Consider the following 25,244-nt stretch of genomic DNA (forward strand, 5'->3'; position numbering starts at 1 on the left):
GAGTCTGGGCACTGCCTGGTCTGACCCTCAGGGAACTCCCCCAGGAGGATCCAGGGCAGCCCCAAGCCCCTCTGGCAGCCCTGGCACAAGGCAGGCACCTCTGAGCCCCCTCCATGGCCCCGCAGAGCCTGTGTGGGAGGGGGTCAGTGCAGGGAGCACCAGCAGCTGCCTCTGTGTGCCAGGCTGAGCAGCAGAGCCCAGCAGAGGCAGCCCAGGGCCCCGGGCAGCACAGCCCCCGTGCTCTGCAAAGCAGCAGCCCCAGCTTGGGGCTCTGGGCAGCAGGGCAGGGGCTGCAGCAATGGCTGCTCGGGCCAGCCCAGACGTGTTCCCCTGGGAAGGGCTCTGGGGGCAGCTGGCATGGGCCAGGAGCAGAGCAGGAGCCTGTGTGTGTGCAGAGGAGCCCTGGCAAGAGGCTGCCCTGTCCCTGGGCCAGCAGGAGCTGCCTGAGGAGCCCCGGGGCCAACTCTGCTGCTGGGCTGGGCAGCGGGGCTGGCCCTGGGGCTGCAGGAGCTGCCTGAGCTGAGCATCTGCTGAGCATTGCAGACCCAGAGTGGCTGTCCCTGACCCCCAGTGCCTGCAGTTCCTGCTGCAGGGCCAGACGGGGCTGGGCTGCTCTGCTGGGCTGGGGCAGGGAGAGGCTGAACAGGGCAGTGCCAGGGAGAGGAAACCCATGGACCCTTGGTTATACAAGTCCCCAGAAGTTTGGAGTGGTCTCCATGGTTCCATGAAGCCCCACAATGTCACATGGCCCTTTGGTTCCACAGGACCCCGCAATGTCACAATGCCACTGTAGCAATGGCAATGTACTGTCCAAAGACATACAATGGAAACTGGTTTATCTAAGGTAAAGTTGTGCCAGCATTGATCAAACAGATTGACCAATTATTTTCCCTTTATTATATTCTATAAAATCCTTTACAGTGATTTGAGTTACACGAGTCACTTTTCCATGCGTGGACATATTGATTCCTCCACAGCCTATCTGTATTTCTTTCCCAATTATTCGATTAAAATACTAGTCCCATTTTTCTTCTTCCCATGATGTTTTGAGTATGTTTCATTTCTGTGCATAACCACAGTGGCCAAATTAAAATTTGAGAGATTTTCCCCAGCAATACCAGAATAGCTGATTGTAGTAGTTTCAGGGTCCCCAGGACGAAGGAGGAATGATTGAATCTGACTCCATCTTCTTAGAAGGCTAATTTATTATATTGTGATATGATATTATATTAAGGAATGCTATACTAAAACTATACTAAACTATAGAGAAAGGATAGAAACAGAAGGCTTAACAAGAATGATAATGAAAACTCGTGACTTACTCCTCAGAGTCAGACACAACTGGACCGTGATTGATCATTAAGTAAAAACAATTCACATGAGACCAATCAAACAACCACCTGTTGGACAAACAATCTCCAGACCACATTCCAAAGCAGCAAAACAGGAAGAAGCAATCAGATAATTATCATTTTCATTCCTCTCCGAGGCCTCTCAGCTTCCCAGGAGAAGAAATCCTGGTGAAGGGATTTTTCAGAAAATATCACGGTGACAGCTGATGTGAGTAGGGGACTAAGATAAAGATTCGAGCCAGAATTATGATACTGATCAGAACCCCAAAGGTCACCATCAGAACTTGAAGATCCTTGGTCCTACTGGCTCTGATGTCCATGCTCCTTTGGCTGCCTTCTATACTCCTGAATAGTGGGTTCAGGCAGGCTGTTCTTTGATCTTGATTGGCATGAAGGTTGTCAGAAGCACCTGGTGTGATCCATTCCACTTCTCCTCCAGACACTGACCTGAAAAAGCCTTAACAAATACCCAGTCTCCAGGTTTAAACCAATTAATTGCTTGATCCAAACCTTTAGCCCTGGTTTCAAAAACCCTCTTATCAATTTTGTTCAATTGTTTTCCCAGAGTTTTATGTACCATCTCAAGTATCCTTCTCCTATTTGACTGATGTCTTCTCCCCTATATTGAGTTTGGTAAGACCTCTCATATAATATTTCAAATGGGCTTAGGCCTTCCTTAGACCATGGCTTGACACTAATTCTGAGTAGAGCAACTGGAAGTCCTGTTTCCAATGCAAATTTGTTTCTTGACAGATCTTTGCTAATTGCTATTTGATTAAATGGTTCATTTTCTCTACTTGTCCACTGTCCTGTGGATGATAAGTTATGTAATTGCAGTCTATCCCCAGGGCCTTACTGACTTGTTGAACTATTTGTGCACAGAAATGTGCACCACTATCACAAGATACTTGTCCTGGCTTGTAAAATAAGCATGTATTCTATTTTGCCATCTGTTGGGGGTTAGGCAGTTTTTTTCTTATCTCTTTCAAGAACAATGACACTGCCAGGAAGACAATGTCCTGCTAATGGGCTATTGAATCACTCACTGTGGCTGGTAAGATTAGTTACATCATCCCATTGGGAGATGCTCCACCCAGAGGGAGGAGCCAAGCATCCCTGCCACCATAAAACAAGCACTTCTGAGACCACAGACAGCCTTCTTCGCTGGATTTCCGAGAGGAATCAGGAACCAAGGCCCAGCTGCTCCTTTGCCGCATTTTCGGAAGGGATCTACACCCTTCTGCAGATCGCCGCTCCAGGAGGAGCAGCCACCTTTTGGCTGGACTGCTATCAGCACCCTGACGTCTCAGGGTGTCAGGTTTTTTCTCACTTTGCCAGTGGTTGTTTTGCTTGTACTAAATTACATTGTTATTTAGTTTTTTTTCTTCCTAGTAAAGAACTGTTATTCCCGTTCCCATATCTTTGCCTGAGAGCCCTTTTTAATTCTGAAGTTGTGATAATTCGGAGGGAGGGGGTTTACCTTCTCCATTTCACAGGAGGCTTTTGCCTTCCTTCACAGGCTCCTGTCTTTTCAAACCAAGACAATACTGTAGCTGGTACCCCAAATTGAGGTATAATTTTATTAAAAGTACTTCAGTATCTTCTATGAATAGATTTATTTGTTCTCCATGCAAAAGCTTCCTGCCAACCAGTGAAGGTGTCTGCAGTACCAATGGGTACCTGTACCCCCATTTTCTTGGGAGTTCAGAAAAGTCACTTTGCCACTGCTGCCCTGGTATATTTCCTTTTTCCAGTTGTACCAATTTTATGCTGTTTGTAGTGTTTGTATTATTTTTCTGGCAAATTGCACACTGCTGAGTGATCAGTTTGGTAATGGTATACAGATTATGGCCTGTTACACATTTAGTCAAATCTGCTTACAGTGCATTTGCTCCCCAATGAGTTTTATTATGTTCCTCTAGGACTACCTTCCACAAGATATTTGAAGGTATAAGAACCAGATTGTCAGGTGTAATGAGCACAGTTCCATGCTTGTTTGCTTCTCAGTCCTTCACCAGCTTTGTATCCTCTTCATACCACCTGAGTGCTGGTATTCTCTTTCTGTACCCATGGCTTTACCACCTGGTATCAAAGCCAGAGCCTCAGTCTGAGCCCCTTCTGCCACCCATTTAGCCTCATGGTCTGCCAATCTGTTTCCTAATTCCTGTTCAGTCTTACCCTTTGGTGACCTCTACAGTACATGACTGCCACCTGTTCCTCTAAATTTACAGCTTCCAACAGACATAAAATTTCTTCAGCATGTTTCATTTACTTACCTCGAGCTTCACGCAATCTTCTGTTCCAGACAGCACCCTGAGCAGGGCCTATACCAAATGCACATCTGGAGTCAGTCCATATATTAGTCCTCTCCCCTCTTGCCAATTCCAGGACTCGTAAGTGAATTATCTCTTCTTGCTGCATGGCTATCCCTGCAAGTAAAGGTTTTGCCTTGATTACCCTGGGGGCAGTGGTCACTGCATATCCTGCCTTAGGAGTCCCTGACTTTATAATGCTGCTTCTGTGTGTGGACCAGGAGACCTCAGCATCCTCCAGAGGTTCCTCCTTCAGGTCAGGTCTGCTGGAGTAAACTGTCTCCGTGATTTCCAAACAGTCGGGGGCTACAGGTGCAAAAGTAGCTCCACTGAGAAAAGATGCTGTATTACAGTATTAGGGGTTACAATATTAACAGCATTTTGTTCTACCAGTACAGCTTGATACTTCAGGAATGGAGGAGGGGAAAGACAGTGACTCCCCTTCTGCTCTAACACCGCAGAGACTGTGTCATTTTCCAGCCCATAGTGAATTTTCAGGCCTCTTGAATGTTAAGAAGAATGGCTGCGATGGCTCACAAGCCCCCAGGTCAAGCCTTGCTTACCTCATCCAGTGGCTTAGAGAAGTCAGCAACAGCTCTCTTGTAAGGTCCCAGTTGTTGGGCTTATGGTAGGACTGTTCTTGAAATCTAGGGGTAACACTGTCCAGGTTAATGGGGTCTTTCACTCTGTATCTGGATTTTCCCATTCGAAAGCAAATAGCTTTTGACTATCCTGGCTAAAGCCAAATGGGAAAAGGAATCTTTTAAATATAGTTCCATAAACCTGATTACTTTTTAAACTTGGTTAAGAGAGTGTAGGGTTTGCTACCACTGGATAAAAATCCTCCACAATTTTGTTTATTGCTTTTAAATTGTGCACTAATCTATAGCTCTTACCATAAGGTTTTATAAATGGAAGAATGAGAGTATTATATTCTGATTCACACTCTATGAGTAATCCAAATTTCAAAGAAGTATTAATTATTTCTTTTCTCTCTTTTTGATCCTCTGCTTTCAATGGATATTGTTCAATTCTAACAGGGTTGGCTCTTGGTTTCAATCTTATTTCTATTGGAGTTGCATTTCAGCTCAGACTGGTGTCCCTGCTGTCCACACTCCGGGATATATTTGATCCAGGATTTCTTGAGGCATTTTACTTCTCACTTCAGGTTGCATCAATGCCAAGCTTAGTATTTCTGATTAATTGATCTTCCTTTATTTTAGATTTTATTTTTTCCTTGCCTAAAAGTTATTCCAACTCCTTATAGTTCTAACAAGTCTCATTCCAATAATGATTTTGGGGATTCCAGCATGTATCCCAGTTTGTTTAGTTATCTGATACTTAACTGGCTGCAAAAAGTACACTTTCTTTTGTAGGCCAGTGGCTCCTATTACTTTTATAAAATCTTTATCCACTTGTATTAGTTCTTGATTTAACACTGAATGTGAAGCACCTGTTTTGACCAGAAATTTAGTTTCTTTTTTCTTCATTCCCTAGCCTAATTGCAACCATTGGATCTGCTAGGGCAGATTTTCCCAGTCCCCATCATTCGACTTCTGCCATCAGCAGGCTGAGAATTAACCCTTTGTCTGTGTCATAAGGGTATCCAGATGCCCCAAGAATCTGAAATTGGAATCCATAACCTAGGATTAGGTAAAATTCTTTTTCCTATGTCCTGTTTCTTTACAATAAGCACTCTGATTCTTCTGTACTTGGGCTGGGTGTATCTCTGGGTCCCTCAGCCCCTCCCAACGGGAGTTCTCAACAATTCTTGATCTTGTTTTCTCCTTTACTGCCAGCAATACAGTTTTCAGCTCTCCTGCTTGTGCATTTCCCATTTCTTCTTCTACTACTTCCACTCCTGTTTCAATATGGAAAGCAACTTCTCTGTACTTTGATTTCCAATCAATGTGTTTGGCTGAGGCATCAGTGAGCTACACAGCTTTGACTTCAGAGTCTGAAGTGAATGCAGGAGCACCCAGTACAGAACTAGGCTTATATGGGTGCTGTAGAGCTAACATGACTGGAGTCACAGCTATCTGTAACTTTGTAGGTTTTCTTGGTCCTTCAGTGACACCCATTTGACCTGTGACCAACTGAGATATAGGTATCATTAATGTGTACAAGGGTCTTGCTATTATAGAAAATCCAGGAACATGATTTCGCTAGTATCCCAGAGTACCCAATATTTTATATCCAAAGCTGCCATTAGTTTATGTGCAGATGCCTGCACATAAAGTGTAGCAGTGAGATTTGCAATATTTGGGACAGCTGCGATGAAATGTCCCATGTTAGCATTAAACATTTGATAATCAATTGTTAAATGCCACCTCCTGCCTGCTTTTTTCAATAGCCAAGCAAGAGAATTGTAAGCAGAATGCATCCTACCATAACACCTCTTCATTTTAAGTGTTTTATTACATTGCAATGCATTTCAGCAGAGTAACAGATAATGCTTTTTTCTATTAAAGCCAGTTAAACAATTTTTATTTTTATCTATAATTAAAAGTTTTGGGTTTTGGCTTCTGTGGGAGTAATCAAAGAGATTTTAAGCTCCAGTTGTTCATTACAAATTTTGAAGGTTGCCTCTTTGCTACTACAGCCAACTCTGTTGGCGTGCCATCTCTGAAAAAAGTAATTACTCAACATATGTTCATATTTTTCCTGAACAGTAATTAGTTCCTGGTTAGACATAATCTATAGCTCCTGGTTTTCTAACCATTGTTCTCTTTATTTTTGGTATGCCATAGGACAATATCCTAGTTTTGCAGCACAGAAGTGATGATTTAAGAGAAGCTGGTATCAGTTTCCTCCATGTCTGACAAAAAGAATCCATTAGCAATAGGTTTGACAATCTATAAAATCACTAAAAGCTGTACATGCTTCTATGAAAAAACACGTAAAAGACGGAAAATCCCAGGAAGTCTCTCTTTCTTTTCCGGTCGGCACAGAGGTGACAAGGGCCAGGCCGGGCAGCCTCTGCTGCAGAGCCAAGCCCCTTCCCGGGGCGCCCACGGGGCCCCATGGGCTGCCAGGCAGGGCGAGGGCAGTGCTGCGGGGCAGAGGCCGGGCTGGGCCACGGCTGCGATTTCTGACATCTTGCTGCTTGTTAAACACTGCCCTGCTACCAGCCCGGGCCCAGCTGGGTGCGCCAGGCCCCAGGAGCAGCCCCAGGCCCCCGGGGCTGGCTCGGGCAAGATTCTGCCGCCATTGAGATTGACCCACAACCCTCGGGCAGGGGGACGAGAAGCCATCGGCCCCGCTGTGCTGCTGCTGAGCTCTGGCCCAGCTGCTGAGACCCGGGCCCTGCCCCAGCCCAGCCGCAGCTCCGAGCTCGGGCAAGGGTCAGGTGACCATTTGTAGGTCCCGGACGAGATAGTAACTCTTTCAGTGCTTCAATTCTCCCTCGAGTGAGAGAAAAGAACAAAATGCAGGCTATGTAGAGGAGCAACACAAAGACATCAAGGCCAGTGAAGAAAGAGTCAAGCCCCAGATAGCAGGGCTGAGGAGATGCCTTGATCTTGCAGCTGAAATCCTCTTGTAAAGCTATGGAGACTAATGCAATTGATACATTCAGACTTTTTCCCCTGTAACACATTAGCAAGTATAGGGAGATAACTTGTTTGGCAAAAGCCTCCCCATGCTAAAGCAAGCAAATGTTGAAATAGTTGTGATCCTCTGAGAATTTGAACAGAGAGAGAGAAGAGTGATGAAGACCCTGTGCCCCCAGGGAGAGAAGCAGATCTCTGTTCCTAGAGATGAAGATGATTTTAAAGATAGAGAACCTTTGCTTTTGAAGAGCTCATCTTTAAAACAGTACCCCATAAGCTGACATGGCCCATAAAAACGGCTGTGGGAAAGCTTGTGGAAAATGGGAGTGACTTGACAATTGCAGATTTCCCCGGGTGGGTGCTATTCATAGAAATTGAGAGCCACAAGAGAGCTGTTTTTCTTGTGGAGAAGTCTCCATAAGATTAACAAGAGGGACTTCTCCCCCTAAGTGAACTGAAAGAAGACTATTCTAGAGGTGGTAAACTGACTGAAAATTTTAAGTTTTGTCTCTTTGCATTGCCAGTAGGAAAGGAAAAGTTGTAGGGAGAGGAGAAGTGTTCTGAAAGCTTTGTTCTGATTCTTAGTACTCTTAGTTACTGTTAATAAACTTTCCTTTATATCCTTTTAAAGTTTTGAACCTGCTTTGCCCATCTCCTAATCCTCTCTCACAGCAGAAAATGAGTAAGTATATTCTAGTGAGTGCACTGGTGATTAGTGAGCATTGAACCCATCATAATTGGTGCATTGACCAGGAAATCTTAAATTAGTGAACCAAAACCACTACAGGCAAAAAGGTCTTAAAAACATTTTGTTAGCTAATTACAGATTTACCCACATATTACGAGAAATCAGCAAGTCTCTATCAGTCCTGTGTGCTGGTTTGGACTAGGTTAATTTTCTTCCCAGTGCCTGGTGTGGGGCTGTCTTTGGGAATTGTGCTGAACACAAGGATGATAATGGAGATGTTTTTGTTATTGCTGAGCACTGGCCACACAGGGCCAAGGCCTTTTCTGCTTCTCATATGAGCATGCTAGGGAGATGAGGTGTTGGGAGGGGACACAGCTAGGACATAGACATAAGACAACATACATAATACAACATGCTCAGTATGGAAAGTGGGGAACATTTAGAGTGATGGTGTTTGTCTTCCCAAGTTCCATGGGATGGGGGCCCTGCTCTCCTGGAGGTGCTGAGCTCCTGCCAGCCCATGGGAATAGGTGTTTTACTTTGCTTTGCTTGAGTGCCTGACTTTTGCTTTCCCTGCTAAACTGTCTTTACCCCAACCCATGAGTGTTCTCACTTTTACCTTTCCAGTTTGCACCCTGATCCTGCTGGTGGAGAAGTCAGTGAGTGGCCCCAAGTGTGGGGCTTGGCTGCTGGATGGGGTTAAACCACAACAGCTGTCAGGACCAACTCCTTTAGTAAAGTCTGAAGAAGGTGATTTTCAATCTTTAAGCAGTTACTCCTCAGTAACAGCAGAGCATCAGTCTAGAATAATGCTTTCTCACAGAGTGGAAGAGTGATACACTTCCACAAGGATAAGGGAAGGTTTCTTGTCTCAGATTTCCACACTCATCAGGAAAGGGTTCATCCCTGGCAGGAGTTGAGCAAGGTGCAATGGCATCAGCTGAGGTCCTCTAGCTCAGTTCAGACTGAAAGAAGAACCAGCTGTTGGGGTCACCTGGAGCAACAAGCTCCAGACACTTTTCCTGAGAGGCCCAAGAGGGCAAAGCAGGAGTGGGAGCTGGGGCTGCAATGGCAGTGCTGGCTGGCTGCCCAGAACTGTGAGGACTCCTGACAAGCACAGGCAGGGCCTTGGGCAGCACCTGACAGTGAAAAACGTCTCCAAGTCACCCTTTCCTGAGCATGTTCTTCTCCAAGCAGCTCTCTGAGGGGGAGGAATGTGCTTTCCAGAGCTGCACTCAAGACTCAACTCCATCATCTTCCTAGTGCTTCCTCACAGCATAGGGAAGAGCTGTAGAGTTGTATTTCTAAAATCTCTCTCGGAAAGAGGGAAAAGCAGGCAATAGATGGATTTTCTGAAGCTTCTTAGGTCCCTGTGTTCTCAGACACAGCCCAAGCCTCTGCCCAAAATGATGATGTTCTCCTGGAGTGAAACGCTGCTTCTCAGAGTGGGGAAACACCCAGGAGTCCTGGACAATCCTCCAAAGGGAACAAAGCCTGAGGCACTGGGATGCTTGGTTGTTCACCAGCAAGAACTCCAACCAGACCTGAAATCCAGGCGGGCATTCTTGAGGACAAAGATGCCATGCTGGTGGCAGGGGAGAAGGGATAGGGAACAAAGGAGATGAATTTCCCTCCAGGAGACCTCTCTGGTTTGCCACACGATGGGAGGGGCTGTAGCTGCAGGGCTCTTCACTGGTCCCATCTGCTGTAGGGATGCACCTTCCCCACCATAGCCCAGCTGCTCCTTGACTATTTCCTGGTGCCAACTGAAACTTCCCCATTGCAATATTTTCAGAGTGCCTTGAAATCTGCTCATTGTCCACAGTAATTTCCAGGTTTTGATTCTTCTCAGGACGTGTCCTCTAATACACACTGGAAGGGGATCCAAACAGAGTTCACCAATTATCTGCTCTGAGACCACCGTCACACTCCGCTCCTCCTCACTCTATTCTCTTAACTAGTTCTGCTCTCATGTCTCCAAAAGGAAACAGTAAATCAGGGTGTGTGATGATTTTGTTTCCCAGACATAGAGCTCCTGGCTCAACCTTCTCTGAGGTCCAAGGAGGACTAAAAGCTGCTGAGAGATGAGCTCAGCCTCTCCTTCATTTTCAGATGGGAAAGAGAGGCCAGGCAATGGCCAGACCATGGACTAAAAAGGAGATGGGATTTCACAGAGAAGGAACTCCCAGGGAACAAAGGCCACTTTTGTGCACCAGTTACCCATGAGGACACTTGGCAGGCTCCACTGTCCTTCCTGAGAGGAAGGACCAGCATCACTGGGACAGTGATCTTGCCTGCCCTGAAGGGACACCTTGTCTCAGTAATGACACTGGGCCTTTGGGCCTTTGCACTTCAAAAAGACCAAGAAGTCTCTGATGTCCTTTCTCTGGGCCAAAGAGGACCCAACCTCAAAGCACAGTGGAATATGAATGATCCAGGTCCTGAGCTGCTTTGTCCAGGAAAGGGACACTGTTCATGGCAAGCTGGGGTTGACAGAACAGAAGCCACATCAGGACAGACAGAGCAACCCTGAGCCAGTGGATGGGAACAAGGTCTTGCCCAAGGCCTGAGCCCAAGATTCCCTTAAGCCTTTCCTCTGGGGCTCTCACAATCCTGTGGTCCTTCTCTCCCTGAAGTGTCCACCTCCCAGGGTTCAAGGGCACATGGGCTCTGGAAAGAATCACAGGATCATAGAATATACTGAGCTGCAAGGGACACACAGGGATCACTGATTCCAGCTCCTGGCTCACACAGGACACCCCAATAATCCCATCCTGTGCCTGGGAGCATTGTCCAAACGCTCCTGGAGCTCTGGCAGCCTTCGGGCCATGACCAAGGAGAGCCTGTTCAGTCCCTCAGCAACCTCTGGGGAAAGAACCTTTTCCTGATATCCAGAGTAACCCTGCCCTGGCACAGCTTCAGGTGTTCCCTCAAGTGCGGTCATGAGAGAAGAGAGAGGATTGAAAAGCTCCTCCTACCCTCACAAATCACCAAATGGGTAAGATTGGAAATCCTTTGTTTCTCTTTCTGTCCATTGCCTCTCATCCCATTCCTCAGCACCACCAAGAACAGCCCAGCTCCATCCTCCTGACAGCCACCCTTCAAACACTTCTGTCCATTGATGGGATCCCCTCTTAGCCTTTTCTTCTCCAGACCAAAGAGGCCTGGCTCCCTTGGCCTCTCCTCACCAGAGAGATGCTCCAGGCCTCTGATCATCTTTGTAGTTCCTCAGCTGGGCCCGTCCCAAGAGCTCCAGGTTTCTCCTGTGCTGAGGCACCCAGCATGGGACACAGCTCCAGATATGCCCCTCTAGGGCTACCCCTCCCTCAGAGGTTGGCAAAGCTCTTCCTAAGCCCAGGCAGCCATTGGCCTTCTTGGCCACAAAGACACATTGCTGCCTCTTGGACAACTCTTTGTCTACCAGAACCCCCAGGTCCTTCTCTGCAGAGCTACTTTCCAGCTACTTTCCAGAGCTACTTTCCTCAGCTACTTTCCAGCTACTCAGGTCAGCCCTGAGCCTGGATGGGTGACTGGGCTTATTCCTTACCAGGTTCGTTGAATTGCTTTAGATGGATGGACTACAGTAGAGCTGTGGGTATTCCTCAGAGTTTGGCAATGGCCTGGGGGGGGCAGGCTTTTGAAGGGGGGTCACCTTTCTGCATCTCCCCAGACAGCATCTGTGGGCTGTGGAAGACAGCACTCTGTCATGAGAAAGGTGAGTGGGCAGGTGGATTTGGACACTTTTACCACATGTGAGGTCATGTCAAGCCATACCTACACACACTCTTCAAAGACAAGAGAGCCAAGAGAGGCTTTGAGCACCTGCAGAGAACACTTCAGCACAGAGAAGATTCAGTACCATAGATCACAACAGCTGAGAGGCTCAGAAAAGCTGACTTTAATGATAGGATGGATTGTGGTGGTGCATCTCATGACAACAGTCAGCTTCTTTGGGCCTCTACCCACTGTCCCTCCCTATCTCCAGAGGAGCTGAGCAGTAGGAGCTCACAGGGTGGTTGCCCTGTAGAGCATCTTCTGCATTCAGAGAGATGAAAGTTTTCTTAATAATAGCCCTACCCACCTTGGTTGTTCTCCAGGTATGCTCTGAAAAGTTGGAACTCATGATATGGGAACGCCTGTCTCAACTGTAATGCTTGTTCCAGAGTTTGAAATCTTTGGGAAAGCTGCTGGAGTAGTGTCTCCATTCTGCATTGCAGGGCCCTTGAACTTTCCTCCTCCTTCTTTCCTGTGAAGAAAGAACAATGCCACTGGGTCACTGATGTTTCCTCCTTGAGCAGGAGACCAGCTGTCTAACACAAGCTTACCCAAAGGCTCTGATACAATATCCCCGAGAGAGGGTCTCTGCTCAGGGCTCTCCTGTGGGTGGATTTTTCCTTCCTCATTCCCCCTTAGAAATCCTCACCTCACAGGAATTCCATTTGGCCATGAAGGCACAATCTGGAAATGGTTTTCCCTTTACCCTCACACTTTTAGCAGGGAGGCCCCAAGAAACCCAGAGCAAATTTTCATCTCTTTTCAACAACTCCTTTGTCCTTTCTGTAGCCCAATACATAAACAGCTCCAGCTTTGAAAAGTGGGCCACACGCTTCATTCCAAGCTCACAAGGGCTTGAGCCAGCCGGAATTGCAGGGGTTTCCCTGGACTCTCCTGGGCTACTCCTTGCTCTGCCTTTGCTGGCTGCAGCTGGAGCAAGAACAGGACTCAGGTCAGGTCAGACCAATCTCAGCTGTCCCTGCCCTGGAGCCAGAGACTGTTCCCAACACACTTTGTGTCCTGCCTGGGCCAGGCCCAGGGGCACAGCCTGGGGCCAGCCTGGCCCACACAGGAGTCTGAGCCCCAGCTGATCCTTCCCCTTCCCCGCACCAGCTCCTGCAGGCAGAGCTGCTCTCCACAGGCCCTGCGCTCACAGACACATCCAGGCTCTGCTCAGGGAAGCTCCTCTCCCTGCTGATCATCAACAGGGAAACAAGGCTGAGCTCACATGTGCCCCAGCATGGGACCAGGAGTGGGGCAGCAGGAGGAGGGCAGTGGGAAAGGGAGACAGACAGGGACAGGACTTCAAGGGGGGAGCCTTAGCAAGTATCAGGCAGTGAGAGAACTCCCAGCACACACCCCAGGCAAAGGTGAGGAACAGAACAGAGACTCTGACCACCTGCAGAGAACACTTCAGCATGGAGCTGTTCCAGTGCCATGGACCACAGAAGCTGTTCCCCATGGAAGGACTGTCCCTCCCCATCCCCTCTGAGGAGCTGAGCAGGAGGAGCTCACAGGGTGTTGGCCCGTAGAGCAGCTTCTGCCTTCAGATGGGTGAAGGTCTACTCGGCAATGGCCCTGCTTACCTTGGTTCTTTTCCACGTAAACTCTGCAAAGCTGAAGTTCATTCTTTGTGGTCTCTGGCCATTCCTTTATCTTTTCTTCCAGAGTTTGAATTCTTTGGGAGACCTGCCGGAGCTTCTTGTTTAACATTGATACCAGCTCCCTTGCAATTTCCTCCTCTTTGTTTTCTGTGATGAAAGAATGACATCAATGTGTCACTGATGTTTCCTCCTTGAGCAGGAGACCAGCTGTCTAACACAAGCTTGCCCAAAGGCTCTGATACAATATCCCCGAGAGAGGGTCTCTGCTCAGGGCTCTCCTGTGGGTGGATTTTTCCTTCCTCATTCCCCCTTAGAAATCCTCACCTCACAGGAATTCCATTTGGCCATGAAGGCACAATCTGGAAATGGTTTTCCCTTTACCCTCACACTTTTAGCAGGGAGGCCCCAAGAAACCCAGAGCAAATTTTCATCTCTTTTCAACAACTCCTTTGTCCTTTCTGTAGCCCAATACATAAACAGCTCCAGCTTTGAAAAGTGGCCACACACTTAATTCCTAGCCCACAAGAGCTTGAGCCAGCCGGAATTGCAGGGGTTTCCCTGGACTCTCCTGGGCTACTCCTTGCTCTGCCTTTGCTGGCTGCAGCTGGAGCAAGAACAGGACTCAGATCAGACCAATCTCAGCTGTCCCTGCCCTGGGGCCAGAGGCTGTTCCCAACACACTTTGTGTCCTGCCTGGGCCAGGCCCAGGGGCACAGCCTGGGGCCAGCCTGGCCCACACAGGAGTCTGAGCCCCAGCTGATCCTTCCCCTTCCCCGCACCAGCTCCTGCAGGCAGAGCTGCTCTCCACAGGCCCTGCGCTCACAGACACATCCAGGCTCTGCTCAGGGAAGCTCCTCTCCCTGCTGATCATCAACAGGGAAACAAGGCTGAGCTCACATGTGCCCCAGCATGGGACCAGGAGTGGGGCAGCAGGAGGAGGGCAGTGGGAAAGGGAGACAGACAGGGACAGGACTTCAAGGGGGGAGCCTTAGCAAGTATCAGGCAGTGAGAGAACTCCCAGCACACACCCCAGGCAAAGGTGAGGAACAGAACAGAGACTCTGACCACCTGCAGAGAACACTTCAGCATGGAGCTGTTCCAGTGCCATGGACCACAGAAGCTGTTCCCCATGGAAGGACTGTCCCTCCCCATCCCCTCTGAGGAGCTGAGCAGGAGGAGCTCACAGGGTGTTGGCCCGTAGAGCAGCTTCTGCCTTCAGATGGGTGAAGGTCTGCTTGGCAATGGCCTTGCTCACCTCTGTTCTCTGGGTAACCTCTGCAAAGTTGAAGTTCATGCTTTGTGGTCTCTGGCCATTCCTGTACATCTTCTTCCAGAGTTTGAATTCTTTGGGAAAGCTGCTGGAGGTTCTTCTTCAACATTGATTCCAGCGTCCATACAAATGCCATCTCTTTGTTTTCTGTGATAAAAGAATGACATCAATGTGTCACTGATGTTTCCTCCTTGAGCAGGAGACCAGCTGTCTAACACAAGCTTGCCCAAAGGCTCTGATACAATATCCCCGAGAGAGGGTCTCTGCTCAGGGCTCTCCTGTGGGTGGATTTTTCCTTCCTCATTCCCCCTTAGAAATCCTCACCTCACAGGAATTCCATTTGGCCATGAAGGCACAATCTGGAAATGGTTTTCCCTTTACCCTCACACTTTTAGCAGGGAGGCCCCAAGAAACCCAGAGCAAATTTTCATCTCTTTTCAACAACTCCTTTGTCCTTTCTGTAGCCCAATACATAAACAGCTCCAGCTTTGAAAAGTGGCCACACACTTAATTCCTAGCCCACAAGAGCTTGAGCCAGCCGGAATTGCAGGGGTTTCCCTGGACTCTCTTGGGCTACTCCTTGCTCTGCCTTTGCTGGCTGCAGCTGGAGCAAGAACAGGACTCAGATCAGACCAATCTCAGCTGTCCCTGCCCTGGAGCCAGAGACTGTTCCCAACACACTTTGTGTCCTGCCTGGGCCAGGCCCAGGGGCACAGCCTGGGGCCAGCCTGGCCCACACAGGAGTCTGAGCCCCAGCTGATCCTTCCCCTTCCCCGCACCAGCTCCTGCAGGCAGAGCTGCTCTCCACAGGCCCTGCGCTCACAGACACATCCAGGCTCTGCTCAGGGAAGCTCCTCTCCCTGCTGATCATCAACAGGGAAACAAGGCTGAGCTCACATGTGCCCCAGCATGGGACCAGGAGTGGGGCAGCAGGAGGAGGGCAGTGGGAAAGGGAGACAGACAGGGACAGGACTTCAAGGGGGGAGCCTTAGCAAGTATCAGGCAGTGAGAGAACTCCCAGCACACACCCCAGGCAAAGGTGAGGAACAGAACAGAGACTCTGACCACCTGCAGAGAACACTTCAGCATGGAGCTGTTCCAGTGCCATGGACCACAGAAGCTGTTCCCCATGGAAGGACTGTCCCTCCCCATCCCCTCTGAGGAGCTGAGCAGGAGGAGCTCACAGGGTGTTGGCCTGTAGAGCAGCTTCTGCCTTCAGATGGGTGAAGGTCTGCTTGGCAATGGCCCTGCTTACCTGGGTTCTTCTCCAGCTCTGCTCTGAGTATTTGAACCTCATGCTTTGTGGACTCCTCTAATTTTTTGAAATCTTCATGCAGAGCTTTTATTTTATTGTTGAGGTCCTGGAAGGCCTCGATTATCATAGATTCCAGGACCTTGTTGGTTTTCTCCCTCCTTCTCCTTCCTGTAGAAAAAGATTGGTGTTACTGGGAAACTGGCCGTTCTCCCTTGAGTAGGAGACCACCCATCCTCTCTGACATGGTCATATTCTCTCTTTTAAAGTATCTTCTTGAGGGTCTCAGATCTTGCTGCAGGTCGGTTTTTTATTCCTCTGTCTGGAGAAAGAATTACTTCAGAGGAATTAAACACTGTGATCAAAGTGCAATCCAGAAATGGATTTTTTTTTGCTTTATTTCTTTATTCAGAGGGCAAACAAAAAGCTCAGACTTAGTTCCCTCATGTCCTGTCTGTTTACCAATTTTTTTCAGGCCTCTTTTTATTTAGATCTTTCTTTCTAATTTGGCAGCCTTGGAAAAGAATTTACTCATCCCTGAAAAACAGAGATGTGGAATTCACAGGCTGATGCACCTCTGGGTACCACATACCACTGTCCGGGCTTTCAAGTCCTTTTCCTACAGGAGTTTGCTGTGGGAAGAAGCCTTGGCCTCCCTACTGTAGCCCCAGTTTTCTTCCTGACATGTTTTTCTCTAACAGCTTTTGCCTTTTGAAAGGAGTCTTGGCACCACTTCTAAACATGAGCTTGGAGCTCCTGTGCAGCTGGTGAGGAATACTGGGAGGAGCCCCACGGCCTCCTCACTGCCCAAAGGCCTGGACATGGGGGAGAGCCTAGGCCATGCTAAATTCCTAGTGTCCCTTGAGGGAATGACATTCCCCTGACAGCATCCCAGCTGGAAAGAGCTGGGGGCAGGAGAACAGCTGCCCTTAGAATCCAGGGGGTGGGGTCCAGCAGGGGCCAGGCTGTGCTGGTCTGTGCTGGGAAAAGCCCATTGCAGGGACTCTCTGCACCCTGGGATCCCAGGGTCCCGGGCATCTTCATGGGGATGGGCAACATAACAAAGGACTGGCTGGCGGTCTTTGGAAATGGGAATTTATGGACAGGTGGGATTTCTTGATCTGACTGCACAGGGCCCTCATGCACGACAGACCTCTGGATCTCTGCTTGGCAGGGTTTAGCTTCCAGGTAGTGTGGGCAAGTACTGGCACTCACCTGCAGAAAGGACCCTGTAGCTAAACCAAGGATGAGATTCCTCCTTTAGTGCTCAAAGAAAGGAAATCCCAGAAGGGATGTGCTATATCTTTGAAATTATTACCAATTGCGAGGAACGCCCTCTGCTAGGGTAGGATGTGTCCCAGGTCAAAGGAGGTCACCCCAGTGACCAAACTGATCCCACCCCAAAGGCCAGGCCTTCTGCTGGGCTCTGGAAGGGGTTCTGCAGGCAACGTGCCCAGAGGAGAGACCTCCACTGGCTTCACTTCTCTCAGGGATAACACATCCCATCCCAAGGGCTCCCAAAAATGGCCACAGACAAGAGCAATGGGATCCGGCACACTTACTGAATTCGTCGTATATCATTTCTGCAACTTTCTGAGCCATAGAGACAGCAAATGCCGTGGCTGGACATCGGGTACATATGAAAATAAAATCCAAATGAAAAACAGGACATTTAACAAGAACCTTTCCCCAAGGAACTCCAGGACTGCACTGAACAGGTTCTGGGGCAGAACACATCCTACAGCTGGCTCAGGAGCCACTCCTGTGGACCAGGAGCCCCACAGCAGTGCTGGGGGTTCCTGACCCTCGGGGCCCACTGAAGCTCTCCTGGGCCAGGGAGCTGCCTCAGCTGGCACAGCACTCAGGCACCACACAGGTGCCTCAGTCCCACCACAGCACAGCCACCCACGAGAGGGTGAGACTCTTCTGCCTCACACTCTGGGAGTGGAGAGAGACCTCACAGATCCCTTCTGTGTCCCTTGGCACATTCATTTCAGCCTGACCATCAAAGCCCTGCTCAGCAACACCCTCTGCTAGAGTAAGATGTACCTCTGATCAAAGAAAGTGACCCCTGTGACCAAACTGATCCCACCCCAAAGGCCAAGCCTTCTGCTGGGCTCTGGAACGGGTTCTGCAGGCAACGTGCTCAAGGGAGAGACCTCCACTGGCCTCACTTCTCTCAGGGATAACACATCCCATCTCAAGGGCTCCCAAAAATGGCCAAAGACAAGAGCAATGGGATTCAGGATCCAGCAAACTTACCTGATGCTTTGAATATCTTTGCTGTACCTTTCAGAGCCATAGCGACAGCAAACGCCTTGGCTGGACATCAGATACATATGAAACTAAAATCAAAAAAGAAAAACATGACATTAAACAAGAACCTTTCCCCAAGGAACTCCAGGACTGCACTGAACAGGTTCTGGGGCAGAACACATCCCACAGCTGGCTCAGGAGCCACTCCTGTGGACCAGGAGCCCCACAGCAGTGCTGGGGGTTCCTGACCCTCGGGGCCCACTGAAGCTCTCCTGGGCCAGGGAGCTGCCTCAGCTGGCACAGCACTCAGGCACCACACAGGTGCCTCAGTCCCACCACAGCACAGCCACCCACGAGAGGGTGAGACTCTTCTGCCTCACACTCTGGGAGTGGAGAGAGACCTCACAGATCCCTTCTGTGTCCCTTGGCACATTCATTTCAGCCTGACCATCAAAGCCCTGCTCAGCAACACCCTCTGCTAGAGTAAGATGTACCTCTGATCAAAGAAAGTGACCCCTGTGACCAAACTGATCCCACCCCAAAAGCCAAGCCTTCTGCTGGGCTCTGGAACGGGTTCTGCAGGCAACGTGCTCAAGGGAGAGACCTCCACTGGCCTCACTTCTCTCAGGGATAACACATCCCATCTCAAGGGCTCCCAAAAATGGCCACAGACAAGAGCAATGGGATCCATGAGTACACACTTATGGACTCAAATTGGCCTCCTTGGTCATGCTGCCATTAACTTTTTTTTCTTTTCTTTTTTTTTTTTTTGTGGTCATTAGGTTCATATGAGAAGAAAACGAAAAATTAAAAAGAGGAAGCTTCACTATGATATTTCCCTAAGGATTTAAAAAATGCATTTAAGAGCTTTTTTGGGACACATATATCCCTTATACTACTCAAACCTCTGATCTACTCAGGGTTTTTTAATTTACTTATTTTCCCTTCTATCACTGTCCGAACAGAATACAGCTCTTACCAAGATATTCAATCCTTTTTTCTTGTCTCCCGTATCCTGTTCTCTAGGTTCACTCTGCAATGCAAGGGAAAAGAGGGGCAAAATCTCTGTGGTGAGCGCAGGACCAGAGAAGATAATGCAGTTGATAAGATGTTCTGTTGTACTCTCAGCTGATCCCTAACTCATCTTGTTTGCCCTGGAGCTCTGAGAATTCTCACAGACATCATCTTCCTTGGTCAAAATTAAGACCACCTGCTTTTGCAGAGTGCAGAGCCTGGTGTTCAACCCCAGCCACAATTTTCCACAGAGGAAAGGGACCATTTTCCATTCCTTCAGATTCAAATCCTGGAGGTTATCCTGACCAGCTATGAAGAAATCTATGGAGAAAGGACAAGTGACCTTGGCTGGCTGCCAGATGCCCACCAAACTTCTCTCACTCCCCCTCCTCAATGGGACAGGAGGAAAAATATGACTGAAGAGCTCACACACAGCCTGGGACATCCCTCACCAGTTGCCATAATGGGCAAACCAGACTCAGCTTGGGGAGGACTGCTTTGCTTTCTCAGCAATTCCCAACAGAGCGGCAAGCTGAGTAACAAAGACAAAACTGAAACCACCTCACTCCCACTCTCCCTCCTCCTGGCTGTGAACACACCTGGTGCAGGTGGCTGGCCAGCTGCAATGCCAGATGCAAGCTGAGCTCCAGGTGGGAGCCCAAGACAAGAGCATGTGAATGGCCAACAAAGCACAACAAAGGGCACCAAGAGAGGTGGCACAGCTGGGGGAGGGACACCGAGAGACCCAGCAGGAGCTGAGGGCCCTGGAGGAAGAGCCAGGCTTGAGCCTTGGGCATGCAGACTGTGAGGGGATAAAACCAAGGGATTCCTTTGTTGGGGTCCCTCCTCAGAGGCACCAGCGCAGGCTGCTCCTGTGTTAGTGCACTGGGAATAAATGGCTTTATGGAATCAGACATCTGAGACTCTGCTCTGGGAAACCTGGGCTGGAACCGGGGAGGACATGGGGGCTGGGTGTGGGAGTGTGGGGAGTCCAGCAGGGCCCATTGGGGCACTGGGGCACTGCTGTGGAGGAGCACTGAACATCTCTGGTGGCTGGAGGGTGATGGCCAGAGAGCCTCGGGAAGGGTCAGACTGGGAAGTTTCCTAAATATCCTCTTCTGCACAGCTGGCTGCAGACAGCAGGGCCCTGCTGCCCCTTCCAACAAAGCCACCTGTCCCTTCTGACCACATCCATCAGAGCAGCAATGACAAGGTGAAGGCAGAAACAGGGACTGCTCAGGAGTGAGGGAACCTCTGCTCAGGGCACAGCTCGCTGCCGTGCTCTGCTCTCCCTCTCCTTCTTGCACTCCATTTCCCTGGGCTGTCTGCTCCTTGTGACTTTCTGTTTTCTTTGCCCAGGGCCATGTTCCAGAGAAGGAGGAGGACCTGGACTGAATTAAGGAACCCCTTGCCAAAAGCTGCTGCATATCCACAAAGCTTTCCTGGTGTTCAAGGGGAGGATAGACCCAGGTGAGGAAAAGAGCTCCACTGAGGATTAGAAATAGAGAAATGCTGGCAGGGACCCAAGAGAAGTCACAGCCCCAGGGCCCATGGCTGTCCCACGGGTCTAACTGAAGGTCAGACAGGAGATGCCAGGGGTGCTTTCCCACCATTGAATCCTGCTCTATTTCCTCCCACTACCTTTTCCTGTTTTGCTCTGGTCTGAAAGGAGGGAAAGCATATAAATGGCATAAAACACTCAGAGTTTGAGGGGTTTCCTCCTGAAAGCAGAGCAATAGTGTGATGGCTTCGCAAACAGTAACAATGAGTAGATGATGTGCACATGGAGCTGTCCTGGATGTGTCTCTGCCATTGACAACTGATGAACACAGACATTACCTCAGATCACCACTCATGGGAAGATGGTTGTGCTTCCAGGGATGGGTCACCCCACTTCTCACAGTCAGAGACAAATTGTTCTCTCTGTCTCTCTCTCATATTTAGAAGGAGCCCTGACAACTGCTTTAGACATGAGAATTATTTTAGGCACGGCCAGTTCTGCAATCCTGAGCCAAAACTGAAGCTTTGAGGGGGGAAAAGAAAATGAAGGAGGAAAGACAGAAGAGGGGAGGAGAATGAAAAAGAAAATGAGGGGGGCAGGGAGAGAGGAGAAAGGAAAAAACTCAAAAACCAACAAACTCTCTCTTCTGCATTGTTAGTGATGTCTCTGTTGCCCAGAGACCAAAAGAGTCTGGTCTACCAACAGAAGCCAAATAAATTAGAAATTTTGAATTATGAGTTGAGTCTGTAATAGATGATATGTATAAATCTGAGACTACAGATTATATAGTATATATAATGTATAATGCTGAGACTACAGTAAACTCACCTGATAAAAATCCTAGCATACCAAAAGAGAATTCCAGGAAATTCCCTCTCGTAAGATTACAGCGATATGCACGAAAATCCTAGCCTGAATATTCATCTCCAGAAATGTTGATTCCAGAGGCTTATTCGTCTTACCAAACCCCAGCAATATGCATTCGATATGCATCATCGATAAAATAAATATGTGTCTCCTAGAATGCATACTGCAGGAGATTTTCGTCTAAAGTGAATTATTTACCAGTTTCAGGAAACTCTCAGCAAGAGCAACAAGAAGAAAAGAAAAACTACATGAATATGCTAAAAGAATAAGATCAACTATAAGAAAGCAAGAAACCCTCCCAACAACTCTTAGAGCTTAGAAATGTATAAAAAGACTTTGTAAGAGCTGTCTCTTTCTGATGTACAGGGGAGAGAAGCCAAAGTGCACCAACCTGTCTCACCCGACGCTGTTAGCGTAGTTCAGCGTCAATCTAATCTTTGCTTGTGACCTTTTTAAGATTGTATTTTAATTATGGAATAAATTCTCCTTATTAAATAAAATTGGCTAAAGCATATATAACAAGTCTAATACAACATTAATACAACATTAATACCAGTATTGGAGTTCAGTCCAGAAGGATTGTATGAGTGGTGGTGAAAGCTCATTATGCTTTTTCTGAGCTGCTAAGGTGAGCTACTGTTTTAATATTTATATTTTATATTATTAAGTTCTACTCACTCCATGAAATAATTATCTATTATATATTCAGACTAAAAATTTTTCTGATCAGCCAAGATCAAAGAAACAAACAATTTTCCATAATGTGTTCATGGCATCCAGGCTGTGCCTAATCAACATGCTACTTACTTTTTACTCTTCTCACACAATGTGTAGCAAGAGTCACAGCAACAATTTTTGCTATCAGACAAAAATAACATTAAATAAATAAGTAAGGGCAGAATTGTCAATTTTTTTCTTTGTAGGAATGAATTAGGAACTGGATTAATGTCTGTAGACTGTGGGCGGGAATGGACAATGACCTTTGAATGGGAATTCTATGAAATATTAACTTTGTGGTGTCCCTCCAACCCTTCTTGACTGATCCCCCCGCTCTGCAGCACAGCTGGGCCTTGATGAGTCAAAGACACTGAAAGCCCTGGGGGCCCTGGAGGGCAGCAGGGCTCCTTCAAACCTCAGCAAGGCCAGTGAAGGCCCCAGCATGGCCCAGGGAACTTTTCCCACTCAGTTCTCTGGCAGAACTGGACACAGCACTTGAGGCCCTCAGCAGTGCCCAGCCCAGGGACGGTCACTGCCCGGGAAGCCTTGTGAGGAGGGGGTGTCACTGCTGAGTATTGCCAACAGCGATTCCACGGGCCTTGCCCAGAGGGGCGGCTGCCGACTGTGCAGATTGCTCTGCTGCAGACACTTCTGCTTGGGCAGGGCCATGCTTCTGTTGTTGGTTTTGTTGGTGCAGACACTGATATTCTTAAGGCAATCCCACCGGCACTTGAAGGACAGCTGGAGGATTGCCACCTCGGTGACCCACCAGGGCAGTGGTTCCCGAGTGCCACAGCCCCGCTGTCACTGGGCAGGCGTGGTGTGAATGTGCTGGGCAAGGGGTCAGCCCTTCCCCTGGCTGTGCTCCTGCTCACACAGCCCCGGGTGCTGCTGGCTTGCTTTGCTGCTGTGCTCCACCTCCCTGTGCTGCCTTTTCACCCTGGAGCTCAGTCAGTTCAGCCGAGAGCCTCGGGAGATGAGTGCTTTACTCCTGGCTCTGGGGAGACCATTCCTGCCCTCGGAAGAGGCTGCCCTGTGAAGCCGATCAGATTTCCTCATAGGCATGTACAGGAAATCGGTGTCAAACCAAGAAAGGAGGTGTTGAGGGGGAGGGAGGAGCCCGTGGGGGTGGGAACCCTCCGCAGCTGCTGCCCCTGCCACCGCCTGGTTCAGCACCCCGGGCCCGTCAAAGCCTTCTCCCCTGGAGCCCCAGCCTGTGCTCTGCTGCAGGCCTCAGTCCCTGCCCTTGGTGCCTGGACCCCACTCTTTCCTGGCTGTGCCAGCCCAGGCTGGCCCTGATGAGCACATCCCTGCCCAGCCCTTCCTTGTGAGGCAGGACCAGGTGCCCATGAGCATCGCCCTGTGCACCCGCCAGGCAGCTCTGCTGAGCCATCACTCCCAAATCCCCCATGCTGCTGGAGCCCTTTGCTCTGCCTGGCCACGAGTGCCAGGGCAGCTGCCATTCCCCTGGGAACCTGCTCCCTGCCTGGAGACCCCTCCAGGCTGCCCCCAGAGCTCTTCTGCCAACTCTCCCTGATGATCAGGGAGTTTCTGAGCTGCCAAGGCAGTGTCCCCCCTCTCTGACCCCTCCACTGCTCACTCACAAAGTCAAACTCTGCCCATCCTGTTGAGGATCTCCAGGTGTGCCAGCTGCTCTTCACACCTCCCATCCTCATCCTCCCTGACACTGCTCTGGCAGAGCCTCCCCCCTTCCACTGCATTCCACCAGCACTCAGGCACAGCCTTCCAAACCATCTAGGGACAGGTTTGGCTCCAAAAAAAATTATGTAGGCAGCTTCTGAGATCAAAACCAGCAATTTTGGGTTCTCAGGGGTTCAGAAACTCTCATTCAGGAGCATTTGGGCTAAGAAACTGCAAGTTTGGGAGCTTTGGGACTCAGTGATTTAGGGAAGATTTGGGGTCCCAAATACTGATTTAGAGAGATTTTGGGCTCTGAACAAGCCCAAACTTTAGGCAGCATTGGGGCTGGAAACACCAATTTGGGGAGCATTTGGTTCAAAACCAGTGATTTGGGAAACTTTTGGCCTCAGAAAGTCTCCTCTAGGCAGCTTTTCAGCTCAAAATTCCAATTTAGGGAGCTCTTGGGCTCAGAAGCACATGTTTAAGGAACTGCAGTACTCAAAAAGCTCAATACTGAGGAAGCTTTGTGGATCGGGTAAAGCAATTTGGGGAGCTTCACGGCTCAGTAACACCAATTTAATGAGCTTTGGGGCTCAGAAAAATCAGTGTCCAGAGACTTGGGGCACAAAAACAGCAATTTAGGATACTTTGGGACTCAGCAATACCATTTCAGGGCACTTTTGGCATCAGAAATTGACATTTGGGGAACTTCACAGCTGAGAATACAGGAGTCTCAGGAGCATCGGGGCTCAGAAACACCCACCTGGGGAGTTTTTAGGACCTGAAACGGCATTTGGGTTCAGAAATACTGATTTAGGGAGCACTGGGGCTCTTAAACACCAATTTAGGGATACACAAACCTACGAAACCCTGATTTGGGGAGTTCAAGGCTGAGAAAAAATCATGTTGGGAGCTTTGGGAATCAGGGAGAGTGATTTGGGGACATTTTTAGAGCAGAAAGAACGATTTAGAGAGCTTCTGGGCTCCAAAAAAAACGATTTTGGGCCCTGTAGTCCCTATTTAGGGAGCTTTGGAGCTCCAAAACAGCGATTTAGGGAGCTTTTGGGCTGAGAAATATCACTTTCGGGAGCAGAAGGAGCAAGCCGTGGGGAAACACGGAGCAAGGGGCTGGCGCTTACCTGGGGCAGGGCTGGGGAGAAGCAGCTCCGCGCTGGGGTGCGAGCCCCGGTTCCAAACCGGGTACAGCTCAGCCCGCCCGCTCCCGTTCCCACCCACACCGGCTCCTCCCCCCGCCGCAGCAAAACCTTTCTCGGTTTTACACTGATTTCCCGTAAAGCCCTGGAAACTGAAAGTGGAAATGCTCCGCTCAGGGAGCGGCTCCTTGGCTGGGCTGGGGGGAATGGGCGCGGCCAGCGGCCCCTCCCTGCTCCTGGAGCCTCCCGGGGCACCGGGAATGCGCCGGGAGGGCACTGGCAGCGCTGGGA

The 25,244-nt window shown here is 49.2% G+C and overlaps 1 protein-coding gene and 1 long non-coding RNA gene across 7 annotated transcripts; one reads left to right on the plus strand and one right to left on the minus strand.

Moving 5' to 3' along the window:
• The first annotated feature begins 775 nt into the window (after nucleotides 1-775).
• Nucleotides 776-20,018, plus strand: LOC135287878 (uncharacterized). The gene is made up of 3 exons (XR_010351340.1): nucleotides 776-844; nucleotides 5,162-5,317; nucleotides 19,086-20,018. It is a non-coding gene; the product is annotated as an uncharacterized LOC135287878 (long non-coding RNA).
• Nucleotides 875-25,050, minus strand: LOC135287876 (uncharacterized). Of its 6 annotated transcripts, none has more exons than XM_064401099.1 (10): nucleotides 24,939-25,032; nucleotides 19,039-19,092; nucleotides 18,066-18,148; nucleotides 17,366-17,425; nucleotides 15,807-15,974; nucleotides 14,537-14,698; nucleotides 13,264-13,428; nucleotides 11,985-12,149; nucleotides 3,629-3,781; nucleotides 875-1,809 (listed from the first exon to the last, which is right to left on the minus strand). In XM_064401099.1, exons 3-10 carry the CDS (start codon nucleotides 18,103-18,105, stop codon nucleotides 1,544-1,546), a joined length of 1,179 nt encoding a protein of 392 aa, XP_064257169.1. In that variant the 5' UTR covers nucleotides 18,106-18,148; nucleotides 19,039-19,092; nucleotides 24,939-25,032; the 3' UTR covers nucleotides 875-1,543. The 6 variants fall into 6 exon arrangements, with proteins under 6 accessions (XP_064257169.1, XP_064257170.1, XP_064257171.1 ...); XM_064401100.1 differs by lacking the exon at nucleotides 24,939-25,032 and adding an exon at nucleotides 22,249-22,496; XM_064401101.1 differs by lacking the exon at nucleotides 19,039-19,092 and having other exon boundaries at nucleotides 13,264-13,419; nucleotides 24,939-25,048.
• Between the last annotated feature and the right edge of the window lie 194 nt (nucleotides 25,051-25,244).

The sequence above is a fragment of the Passer domesticus genome, chromosome 31 (assembly GCF_036417665.1).
Source record: "Passer domesticus isolate bPasDom1 chromosome 31, bPasDom1.hap1, whole genome shotgun sequence".
NCBI lineage: Eukaryota > Metazoa > Chordata > Aves > Passeriformes > Passeridae > Passer > Passer domesticus.

What these genes read in the sequence shown, in the direction of transcription:
- LOC135287876 (XM_064401098.1), bottom strand. Translation starts at nt 18,105, where the DNA reads ATGGCTCTGAAAGGTACAGCAAAGATATTCAAAGCATCAG. An exon ending in AAAGATATTCAAAGCATCAG is followed by an intron (nt 17,426 to 18,065) that starts GTAAGTTTGCTG and finishes CCCGATGTCCAG; the next exon opens with CCACGGCATTTGCTGTCTCT. An exon ending in AGGTTACCCAGAGAACAGAG is followed by an intron (nt 13,429 to 14,536) that starts GTGAGCAAGGCC and finishes CTTTCATCACAG; the next exon opens with AAAACAAAGAGGAGGAAATT.